This window comes from Thermobia domestica, chromosome 9 (genome assembly GCF_964235325.1).
Source record: "Thermobia domestica chromosome 9, izTheDome1.hap1.1, whole genome shotgun sequence".
NCBI lineage: Eukaryota > Metazoa > Arthropoda > Insecta > Zygentoma > Lepismatidae > Thermobia > Thermobia domestica.
Window position 1 is genome coordinate 107011709 of NC_137462.1, and position 13224 is coordinate 107024932.

The 13224-nt window shown below is 35.9% G+C and overlaps 1 protein-coding gene across 1 annotated transcript in view; it reads left to right on the plus strand.

Annotated features, from left to right (window-relative positions):
- Dop2R (dopamine D2-like receptor) overlaps positions 1-13224 on the plus strand; it is a 381342-nt gene that overhangs the window by 352752 nt on the left and 15366 nt on the right. Inside the window, exon 5 of the mRNA XM_081771656.1 lies at positions 2084-2240. Within this exon, the coding sequence (XP_081627782.1) occupies positions 2084-2240 (157 nt within the window). The remainder of the gene's footprint in view (positions 1-2083; positions 2241-13224) is intronic.

A 13224-nucleotide genomic window follows, 5' to 3' on the forward strand; every position in this document is an offset into this window, starting at 1 on the left:
TTAACTGTAATAGATTCCATTAAAAGGATTATAATAGATTCTTCTTTTAATTTGGATTTATTTTATGATTATAAATCCATTCACTTTCAATTCTCTTTTTTTTCTCAATTTCTGCTCTTCTCTGTAGGAAGTAAGCATTTCTGGTTTCATGTTACTTAAGCCTTTTATTATTATTAAACTAACTAACTAACTCTATGGCCTATGGAACCCGGAAGTTCAGTGCCGCGTTCACAAAAGCTCTCCACTGACTTCTATCCTTAGCTAATTGCATCCAGTTTCTACTTTGTATTCCAATCTCTGCGAGATCCATCTTAAATATTATCCTCCCATCTGCGCCTAGGTCTTCCTAATGGTCGTTTTCCTATGGGTCTACCAGTCAAGACTTTGAAAGCGTTTCTACTTTCTTCCATTCTAGCTACATGACCTGCCCACCTAAGCCTCCTAGACTTGACGACCCTAACAATGTTGGGTAAACCGTATAAACTATGTAGTTCCTCGTTATGAAGCTTCCGCCATTCCCCATTCTCGCTCCTCTTGGGTCCGAATATTCTCCTCAGGATCCTGTTCTCAAATACTTTCAGTCTATGTTCTTCCCTCAGAGTAAGCGACCATGTTTCGCAACCATACAGAACAACGGGCATGATTATCGTTTTATATATTTTAAGCTTCAAATTCCTCGACAGAATTCGCGACGACAAGAGATTTTGAACAGAGTAGTAACACGAATTCCCTGCTTTTAGTCGACATTTAATTTCTTCGTGAATATGATTTTCGTCTGTTAATATTGATCCTAAATATTTGAAAGTATCCACTTTATCAAAAGCATTATTTAATATTTTAACGCCTTCACAATTTGCCGTATTACGGTCCCGACGCACTTCCATGTATTTAGTTTTCTCTGCATTTACTTCTAAACCCATGTCCCTGCAAGCGTTTAATAAGATCTCTGCATTTATTTCTACTGTTCTCCTATCCTCCCCTATTAAATTTACATCATCAGCATATGCCATAACCTGGTGAATGCCGTTCAACTCTAGGCCCTGGTTGCTATCTTTGATTTTCCTTATGGCGTATTCCAGCACAAAGTTAAATAATAATGGCGACAACGCATCTCCTTGTTTCAGGCCATTTTCGACGTGGAAGCTCGTGGACAAAAATTTTCCTACCCGGACTTTACTTTGGGATTCACTTAAACATATCTTAATTAATCTAATTAGCTTTCTCGGTATTCCAAGTTCTGTAAGAACGTTGTATAATGTTTCTCTCCTAACCGAGTCGTAAGCCTTTCTAAAATCAATAAATAGTTGATGTACCGGGGTATCGTATTCCCACTTCTTTTCGAGTATTTGGCGAATGGTAAATATTTGGTCGATAGTTGATAGATTTCGTCTAAATCCGCACTGACAATAATAATAATAATAATAATAATAATAATAATAATAATAATAATAATAATAATAATAATAATAATAATAATAATAATAATAATAATAATAATAATAGTAGTAGTAGTAGTAGTAGCAACAGTAGTAGTAGTAGTAGTAGTAGTAGTATCTCTGCATCGAGTCCCTGGTTCGATCCCATCCCACGTCAAGTGAATTTTCTGATAGACAAACATCGTATGTATACGTTTTCTCATTTCCTCTCACTTTCTTCATGTCACCATTATGAATACGATTACGATGATGATTATTATTACCATTATGATGATAAGCGTCTCCCTTAGGCTCGGTGCATAATCGTGAAACGTTAAAATAAAAAAAATTTAAAAACACCGGTAATTATTATTATTTTGACCCTGAAACCTCTTATATGTGTTTCACGGCGAGGTTTTGTTCTGGCGAAATTTCGGCCTGAGAGTTTTGACCCAGCAAGATTTGATGTTCGAAGTTTTATCCTGCAAGGTTTTGTCCAGGTAAGATTTTGGTCCACCGAGTTTTGGCGAGCGAGGTTATGGCCATGCTAGATTTTGTCCGTATACAGTACTATATGAAAAATAATTGTTATGTGTGAATTCTGCTTTTGTAAACAGAGAATTTACCATTACAAAGATTATGTTAATAATTATTTCTTTCTGTTACAGTGGAGGTTCCAAGCTAACGTCCCAGTTGCCGCCCGCAGAAGCAAACGGTAACAACGATTCTGGGTATGCGGCGTCAAACGTCGAGGAAACGGCTTTGCAAGCCTCAGCGCCCAGCAGTCCTAAACGATCACTCCTTCAGGAGGAAAAACAACAAAAAGTAAGCTAATGTATTCCAATCATCCGACATCAACAATAATAACTGGGAAATGTTTCCTTTATTATTATTATTATTATTATTATTATTATTATTATTATTATTATTATTATCAAATTAATTGAGGACTGTTTTTTTTTTTTCAAAACTCGATAGAGAAAATTTTGAGAAACGGAGGTATGCTTTTTCCTGGTGTGCTTTTCGTGCTACCAATCGAGCTGTGAAATCAGAATTGACTGGTATCGAAATGTGCCATGTGTATAAGTAGAATACCAAATCATGAACGTTTTGTCAGAACTCGATAGAGGGGCCGCGGTGGCTCATGTAACGACCCTCTCCCCCTAACCCCATCAAACGAGTTCTTAAAAGAGCTAACATGACTTTAACCACAAAAATTATACATAATATTAATATCTATTCCCTTTTTTCTCCTTTTCTTTACAATCTTTTGCTTTTCCTACGTCAGACTCTTGGGACGAGTCCATCCATTCGTAGAGTTGGGGGATGTTCTCAAGAGCGACTCGTTACACTCAGTGGTAGAGCTTTCACCTCTGGTGCTTGGGGTCCCGGGTTCGATGAGTGAACCCGGGTCAAGTGAACCTTGTAGTGGACAAACATCGTGTGCGTGGGTTTCTTCGGGGTCCTCCCGTTTTCTCCCACTTTCTTCATTCCACCATTTTCATTCATTACTCATCATCACCGTCTACTTTAGCCTAACCGGCATAACCGTGGGACGTAAAACTCAAAGATTTCATTTCATTTTAAACTCAGAACTCGATAGAGATTATGTACAATAAGAACAAAAATGCATTTGCTGTTTTTAAAAAAGTTTTGTGCTCTATCGAGTTTTGAAAAACCGCTCCTCAATTCCTTGTAGCGTTGTATTACAAGTTCTTTCTCTGTCCATTTCAGAAAAAAATAATATAAAATGAATTACACGCTAATATTAGTGAGATGTTGCAAATCAGAAGTGAAAGACTAGATTTATAGATTTTTAAAAAAATGTTTCCAGTAGCTTATACAAGTAAGAATCGTGCCAATTTCTCCGTTTTCTGGCAAGCAAATGTAAAGCAAAATTTCAAACTAAAATTCGGAGAACTTAGAGTTTGCTACGAATTAGAAACATACAACGAACTAAGCAAGAACGAAGACTAGCTCGAAAAATTACGAAGTACTTTATTTCCTAAGTGGGAGCAAGGAAGTAAGGTTACAAGGCCGATATTTATGAAGTTTCGTCTATTATAGAGGAATGAGGAGTGTGCGGTAATTGTAATACACGGTATTGGTAATTGTGTAGAGTTTCAGCTACCCGCCACATATGGCGCTAGTTGTAGGTAAACACAAATTGCGACTCGTTTGGAAAACTGATCTCGCGAAGAAGCCTGCTCAGTTATTCGATTTAGCCGTGGGCTAAATATCTAACCGCGGCTGAAATTCACCGGCAGCTGGTAGAGATTTATGTAATGTTTCATCAGTATGTCGCAGAATGGTGTCGAAAGTTTGCGTCTGGTAGAGAAAAACGTCATCGACGAGGAGTGCAGTGGTCAACCCAACACGGCATCAACAAATTTGAACACAGTTCGCATGGAGCAGCTGATTCAGGACAACAGGAGGATCACGTTACGACATCTGATGGCAGAATTGGGAATGTGGTTCGGAAGCGTACGTCACATTATACACGATATTCTGCTGACGAGGAAATGAAACACTTTGTGACAACGTGGCTGAACAGGCAATGAGAGGAGAGGACTTCTTACCGGGAGGAATCTTCAAACTCATCCCATGATGCGAAAATGCCTCAACCGATATGAAAACTATGTCGAAAAATATTTTCTGAGAAATTATTTGGCCTAATGCCTTGATTTTTGTTGTCTTGAAAACCTCGAAATAATTATACTATAATAATAATAATATAACTGTAATATAATTAGAAGTGTGGTTTATTTATTTATTGCGTGCTAACTCTAACCTATTAAATTTATAACATGATACTATTGCTTATATTGATGGCAGCACGTGTGCTCTTTCTTTCTCATGTATTTTGTAGGGAGAGATAATAGTCAAAAATTATTGAATCAACTTTAAGAGATTAATATTTATTACTTTGTCCAATGGTAAATTGAATCGATTATTAGAGCATAATCATACATTTTTTACTAGTTTGTTTTACTTATTGTACAGAGCGCTTAATTTTTACCTTTAGATGGCGGGTAAAAGTTTGGAAGACGCGGAGGACGCAGTTTTCCTACTTCCAAAATATCTATGGCGTCTTCCACTTCCTAAAAAATTACAATGGGCAAAAATAGACACGGAAAAAGGCGTGACGTCATACGTCCTCCTACCTTTCCAGATGCATGCTTCCAACAATAGAAGTCTCTTAATAAAGTGTAAATCCATTTAAAATAACCAGTTTCAAATTTAAGACTGCTGACAAAATTTATATTTTTAATTTTTGGAGATAAAGTTATTCTACACTTAGAGAGTAGGAAACAAACATTCATTTTTTTTAGATGTTCAGTTTTTCTTTGTGCCACCATTTTGTACAGGCGCGTCAGCCCCACGAACTGAGAAATTAGGGCTGTTTTACTACACAGATATTCACTTGCATCCGCCAAGTAATTAATCCTTCATTATAAAGGTAATCTGACTTGCTATTCTGTCAGGAATTACTGATCCCTGGCAGAGAGAAACCAGTGCCTTATCCAGTCTTCTCGATTTCACGAGGAGGAAATCTATATCTCTAGCAGAAGAGACCATTTTCACCATCTACATGCTAAATCCTATATATTCAAAATTTGGGGGGAGGTTCTAGAACTTCGGGGGGGGGAGTCTTCCATATCATGTCTGTACAAAACATTGGAGAAACCATAGTACAGTAACGCAAAATAAACTCCTGATATTTTAGAAGACCATTAGGTATTCTTCTGTGATTCTACGTCATTGTTTTTGTGTGGAAGTTAACTTTCTCCATGAGCGGAAAATAACGTAGCACATCCAATTAGTAAGTTTAATCCTTTTGACAGCGTAATATGAGATAATTAATTCAGTGCGTTTCTCAAGTTTTTTTTTTTTTTTTTTTCGAAAATGTCTTAAATTAAATTGTGTATTCTGACTATGGAAATCCATGAATGCTTTTGTTTGTCCAGAGTAGGACTAATCTCTCCTCCACAATCTGTGAGAGAATCAGAGATACAGAGAATGTCATTAAAAAAAAAAAAAAAAAAAAAAAAAACTTTCCAAATTATCATCTGAGAAAATGGCTCCCCGTAGTGTCGCGTGATCAAAGCATTATTCGGCTTAAACCGGATCATGCAAATGATGTGAATTCATTAACGACATGGGAAGGTATGGAGGGAGAAAGCACAGGAAGGATTCAACTACATACACACAAGGAAAAGTTACCTTCTCACTAAAAGTTTTGTAATGGCTCCATAGAGGAAGGACAACATTCTCCTAATAGAATTAGTATTTACTGCGAAATGTTTGGATTTCAGTAGATTTGACCATTGTGACAAAAATATTAAAAGCAGCATTGTTCATGTGTAAGTAGTTGTTTGTTTCGTCTTTATAAGAAGGAAAGCAAGATTATAACGTTGGTTCGTTATTACATTGTGTACGGTGAAAAAAAAAAACATTTCAGAGATACACTGCAAATATTACGAGGACTTAATAAGAAAAAGTTAACCTTAGCCAGATACTGAACAAAACATATGTTCATATAGTCAATTGCTTACAAAAACCTCGGAGAATTCTACAGGGCTATTAGAGAACTTTCATTCTTTTCAATTATTTTCACGATAGTTTCATTCCCGCAGCTTTAATTAGTTACTAGGGAAGGTCATAACTCCTTCTGGGATTTGAAAGATTTTTTTTTTCAGTTTCAGCCTGTGGTCTAATGTTATTCTAGGGGGCCAACAGTGTTCTAGGAGATCTGGTCACTCCTGGAGCCTGGCTATCCCCGCTCCCCTCTAGTTACGCCAATGATACAGCAGCGTCATTTTATATTTTGCCTGGAGAGGCAAAGCCCGCTTATGTGAGTAGGTATTCACGTTTTTCATTGGTATGAATCCTATTGATTCATATATATCAATTGCCCCCTGTAACCCCAAATGACGCCCTGCTACGATGCTTTAATTAGTTGATATTTGTTTGTTAGAGTCAAATCTTGCAACTTAACTTTCATCTTGATGTAATTCATACTTAATTTTGATCTAACTCATATTTAAAATAATTTATATCTGCTAATTGATTAGTAATCATTTTGGTTTGCCCAGCAGCATCTCGTCACATGTTCGTACAAGTACTCAATGTTTATCTGAGGTGTAATTTATTATTTTCGCCACCCCGGGTCATTGAAAAATTGCCGCCCCTTCAATATCAATAAATACTGGTGTAGGAAACATGACAGTGACATGAACAATAAATATTTAATGAAATTGGGAAAAGACAAAAAAATATATACAATTAATGAAGTACTATAGATATAATAGCCAGTATATAGATAGTATATTCAATATACTAATCTTATATATAAAAGAGAACGTACAAAATCCTTTGTTCCCTCATCACGCTAATACGGCTGAACCAATTTCTTTTATTTTTGGGGGGTTATTAGGATTTGGACCCTAGATGGTTTTTATCATATCACTTTAATTTTTAATTACCAGTGTCTTGAGATAATTGACCATTCAAGTGTCCATAACGTACAAATCCTTTGTTAGTTATTCATCATAGGTAAAAATAAACGTATTTATATGCAACCCGCATGACCGTGTCACTCGGCGGGTTAACATAAATGACAGGCGATATAATGTTAACATTTACTGCAATCACTTGAAAGCGAAAAAGTAAAAATTATCTAAGTAACAAAGTTTATTGCGTTCCGGGGTGACCGCAGCGAAGCGGGGCGGGTTAACATAAATGACAGGCGATATAATGTTAACATTTACTGCAATCTTCTATGGTTTTTATCATATCACTTGAAAGCGAAAAAGTAAAAATTATCTAAGTAACAAAGTTTATTGCGTTCCGGGGTGACCGCAGCGAAGCGGGGTGAACGCTGCTAGTCTTATATATAAAAGAGAACGTACAAAATCCTTTGTTCCCTCATCACGCTAATACGGCTGAACCAATTTCTTTTATTTTTGGGGGGTTATTAGGATTTGGACCCTAGATGGTTTTTATCATATCACTTTAATTTTTAATTACCAGTGTCTTGAGATAATTGACCATTCAAGTGTCCATAACGTACAAATCCTTTGTTAGCTCATCATAGCTAAATCTAACCGTATTTATATGCAACCCACATGACCGTGTCACTCGGCGGGTTAACATAAATGACAGGCGATATAATGTTAACATTCTTCTATGGTTTTTATCATATCACTTGAAAGCGAAAAAGTAAAAATTATCTAAGTAACAAAGTTTATTGCGTTCCAGGGTGACCGCAGCGAAGCGGGGTGAACGCTGCTAGTAATAATATATAAATAATAATAGAAAATTTGCCGCCCTGGGTCATGTCCCATCTTGGCATATGCGTAAATATGCCCTGGGTATATATGTAAAGTATCCAAGCTCACTGTAGATTTTGATATACGTTAACAATGGTACTTGACGAACCCCTGCTGACGATCAACCACCATCCTACCATATCGTGTCCGTGGTCCAAAGAACTTCCAAGACCTAGCTACGCGAAGACATCTAGAAAATAAGGTGCATACAGAATAGAGTACGCCAGATTGCCTTCCTGGTACAGGGACGCTTTTTCTTCTGTTAGAAAGTAGACACCCTAAATGTCCAGGTAAGATCAGAGAACAGGAGTGTTGACGTACACGTATCCAATCTGTAATTCTATGGTCTACTAAATGCGAAATAAACAGTAAGCGTATTTATGCCATCAGTGCTTTACATGTATTCAGTGGCGGACTTAGGTGTCTTGAGGCCCTAAGCAATTTATGGCCGGAAGGCCCTCACCTGCTACTACACCCACCCTTATTTATTTAAAGAAGAATACAACAGGCTAGTGCACAGATTATAGTAATAATATTCATGCTATCATCTAATCAATACAACAAAGTAACATAATATTATGAAGATTATTCATGTACGCTGTTAGTATAAAAATATACACAAGGTACTGGTTATAACATACATAGACATAATTTATTAAGTAGTATTTTTTATTTATTCTCATTCTAATTAAGAATATCTATTGTCCAAAGTAATGAACTCTGTTATAGGAAGCACACATCCGCCATTTAGGAGACTTCTTTAAGATATTTGTTTTAGCTTTATTGCAAAACAATAGAATATTTCAACCTCGCGTGTTTGGATGAGATACTCTTAAAATGATCTATTCTAACAAGTCAATACAGTCAATTCTATTGTGTAGTACTTTGTGTAAAAGCACCAGATCATGAGTAAATCTGCTCCTTTCCAAGGATAGTAAATTAAAATTACTGATTGGTTAAGAAGCTGAATCATATTTGGGATAGTTCTGAATCTGGTTGAAAGTGAGAAATCTTTTTTTTTAATTGGGGGGGGGGGGGTATTTCAATTTTGCTAGTGTAATTGATGTACTCCGGATTCCATATTTGAGAAGCATATTCCAGTTTCAATCTGACATACATGAAATAAAGTGCTTTGAGTGATTTCATTTTTTTAAAAAAATCCTTACCAGCTCTTATAATCCAACCCAAGCTTCTAAAAGCTTCATTTACTATAAAAGAAATGTGGGTTCCAAATGTCAAATAATTATCGAATATAACGCAAAAATCTTAAACCATCTCTTCTTTAATTAATGGAGTGCTATCTAATGTGTATGAGTATCTAGTTCTACTACGCGTGAAGAAAATAGATTTGCATTTGTTAATACGTATATTTAGATTATTTTCTGTATACAAGTTAAATTCATTTACCAAACCATCTTCTAATTTCTCTCAGTTATTAATCGATTTAATTTTCACAGTTATTAGTAGATTTAATTTCTGCATATACGTATTTTAAGATCATTAGTAAATAATAATTGTTTTAATATTTTGACAGAATTTGTAAAGTCATCACGTCGAAAGTCTATCAACTTGGAAATGCACTCACGATCAAGGACGGACTGCTTCTTTTAAATATGAAGCTAGAAGAATTAGAGCAAGTTTTGTAAAATTAGAGAGAAACAACTTATGTAGTAATATGTCATGTTCGATAATGTCAAATGCCTTTGCTATATCACTGTATTTAACATTTACTTGTTCAACTCTATCAAGAATTGTAGCCAAAATGTCTGTAATTAATGTCAAGTTTGAAATAATTGATCTTTGTATTAAAATACAATGTTGATAAGGCGAGATTGTAGAACGAGCGTGACTCAAAATTCTACCAAACAAGATATTTTCATACACTTTTGCAATAGAGAAAAGAATGGAAACAGGTCGATAATTGTTAATCTCACATTTAGAGCCGGCTTTCCGAATAGTAGAAAAATTCCATCCCATCTAGTTGGAAATGTAGGACATTCACCTGACAAATTTGTATTTTGTCGATAGGAGATTTTAATATCTCCATCAGCCTTTTACAACAAAAAGTGGAATAAGATTAGGTCCATGAGAACGTTTCAGTTTCAGTTTCTTTATGGCTTTCTCAGCCTCCTTTAGCGTTACACTAAGAAAAACAAATGAGAGTCAAGTAAGTCACATTTAGACTCAGATTTTGTAGTTTTATCAATCTCATATGTTGACAGAATTTCTTTGTATACGAACTGAAAGTATGAAGCAAATAAGCCTGCTGCTTCTTTATTACTAAAAATTTCCTGTCCATTATGTTGCAAAAAGTGAAATTTTATATACCAATTTTTGTTTTTTTTATTTTTATTTATTTATTTTTAAATTCCTAAAAATTGCTAGGGTTGCTTATAATGTTACATTAAGCTTCAGACACAGTCATGATAAGCTTAAAATACTTATATCTGTTTTAACAAGGTACGGAGTCTAACAAATTCCTTATAATGATAGCTGTAATTACAAACTTTTCGCTTAAACTTTTTGAAGTGGTAGATTTAGATTTAATGCTTGCTATGATGTTTTTAGTGAATCAGCACGAGAAACTGTTGGAAGTTTGCAGACAATATCTTCAGAAGTACTGTTATTAGAAGTATGTTAAAACTCATGTTATTTAACTGCTTTTATATACACCGAAAAGGCATCCATGATTAGTGTGACACAGCATTTATGTTTCAGAAGAAGTCACCATAAGCATTCGAACATTTATTCCATTGCTTGACCAGTCTACAAACTTCATCTATGTAAAATTTGCATTGTTTACGTTCGAACCATTGACGGACGGGGGCTTTCACCTTGGCATCTGAATGTAACTTCTGACCTATAATGCCATCTTTGAATCAAGGATGTGAAAGTGGCAAGGTGAAAAGTCAGGGTTGTAGGGAGGGTAACACAGCTTTCCATAATTGAATATTTCTAAACATGTTCTGAACGTCATGCATTATCGTACAACACAATTACTGTAGACTTCAATAAACGAGGTTGTTTGTTTCTAAGAATGCGCCAAGATAGATCAAAGATGCACAGTAGAGTTAGGGATTAATGGTTTCTCCTGACGCAACAAGACGTTATTCCTCTTCAACTGGTAGCGCGTCACAAGAGAACATACCGGATGCTTCAAATTTTATCTCCCGTCCGTCAACATCCTAGAAATCCACTGCGCACACTCTTTGTGATATTCTATATGTTTCTTGATTTTCTGAACAGTAATTCATTTTGAGTTGCTTCACTATGGATCTAACACTGACATCTATTCATACGAATAGCTTCAGACACTTTTGCACATTTCTCCTCAGTAGTATCAATATGAATTTGTCCAGAACGGGAATCATCATTTGTTCCTGTACATCCTTCACAAAACATGCTAGACCAACCGGCAATTGTTGTTTCCGATACACAAATGTCGCCATACTATAGTCCTTTCATCTGACGAAACACTTCAGCTGGTTGACATTCCCCAGCAGTGAGGAATTGTATGACAGCACGTTGATCTTGTTTGGATGGGTTGTGGATGCAGAACATCACATTTCAATGGTTATTCATGCAATGATTAAAAATCGTGGAATCATTATTTCTTTTGCGCATGAACAAGAACATATGTCATGATACACCACTACAACTACACATTACTTTCATCATACATATCTTCATATATCTGAAGTTCACTGCTGGTAAGTCAGATATCGAAAACCTAACGTCCTACTCATCTTGTCTGAAAGGTGAGATTTGGTTTCTGAAAAGAATGTAATTAATGGGCAACAAAAGCTAGATTTTATTGATTTGAAACGAATAATACAAAGTTAAATTTGAAATGAACTCATAACTAACCTCACTGCTGATCAAATGATGTGCGAAGAGTTTGAATCTCGAGTTTTTATCAGTTATTAACGAGGAAAGGTATCATTACGGACCTGAGTCTATTCTCGCGGAGACAAACCTACTTGTTGACAAATGTCTCGAGAGCATTGGCTAAAATAATTATAGGTAGTAACTGCCAAAACTATTTAGGTCTACATGTGTATTTTGAAGTATCCGCCTATGGATAAAGTGTTCGTTCCAGAGCGAGGATTAAGTTGAGAACACTACACAGCACAAAATAGAAGTTCGGGATAAGTTCACCACTTGATTGTCCGAAGCTCTAAGTTCATCTCCTGTTTGGTACATGGTAGATTGTTCAAGGAAGTGAAAAACGCTTGGAGATTGGCATTATTGTCCCTGGCGCTGTATTGAAGAGCGTGGCTGACTTCAGTCTACTGGCCCAGGTGATCTGAGTTCGCGTCTCTCTGCGTCGATGTTGGTGTAAACTCGAGACAGCAGCCTTGGAGAAGCCAAACACATGAAGCGAATATGTATCTTAGCCTTTGTCGTATCTAGTCTTCCCCCATATTATCCTAACAGTATATGAAAGGATTATCGAAGAGCTGTCCTTGTGTTAAGTCCCGCGAAACTGGTGAAACGACACACACACGGAATTGTTCGTCGATGATTTAAATTCGGTAAACTAACCAAGAATGAACTCTGTCAGCTGGTTTTGTTTGACGAATGATGTAGGTTGGAAATTTCTAGATGTGTAATCGATCAAAGTTCTGAGTTAGCGTTGCTTAACTAAGCTGGCTCTTCCCTTGAGATCAAAGGGAGAAATTTGCTGGTGAATCTCTCTGAACGTTTTGTAGAGAACGGAAGCAGAATAAACTCAAATCATCTTTTAAATTTCCAAGAGGTATAATCAATCCGACAGGATGCTTTGACATCTACAAGCAAAATCAGCGTTGCTTCAGCAAATCGGTTCTTGTTATGCGGCATAAAGAAAGACTTAGCTTTGAAAAAAATTAACGTATACACTAATTATGCAAATAAATTATTCATTTCAATAATTTTTATAGTAAATAAATCTCTCTTAAGATGAATAAAATTATATTTTCAAAATTACACTAGATCCCTACGTATGCATACTACGATATTGTAGTTATGTTCAATAAATGGGTTTCAGTTTATCAACCCTTATAATTATCAATATATATATACTTCTGCAAGTCTTCCTCCAATTTTCTGAAAAACGCTTACAGTTTCTTCTCAGAGTAAGACCTAGCCACCTGCTAGTACCTGAATGAGTAGCCATTTGGGGTAAACCAATATGTTCACCTATGATCGTGAGGACAACTGAGAACTAAGTTAATGAAACAAGTAACTGTCAAAAAAAAAAAAAAAAAACTGTAATAACGCCCATAGATATCACGAATCAACACCTGCTCGGCTTAAGCCCTTCGGGATATAACTTTAAAATTATTTAGAAAGTTATACTTAGACAAGGGTGCCGATCCTTGGGGGCCGGGCCCCCCAAAGCGCATGTGGGCCCCCTATTGTATTTATGAATATACAAAATTTGGCATAATTTGAATGCAATTTGTGTTAAAATCCTCATTTATATACCTTCTGCA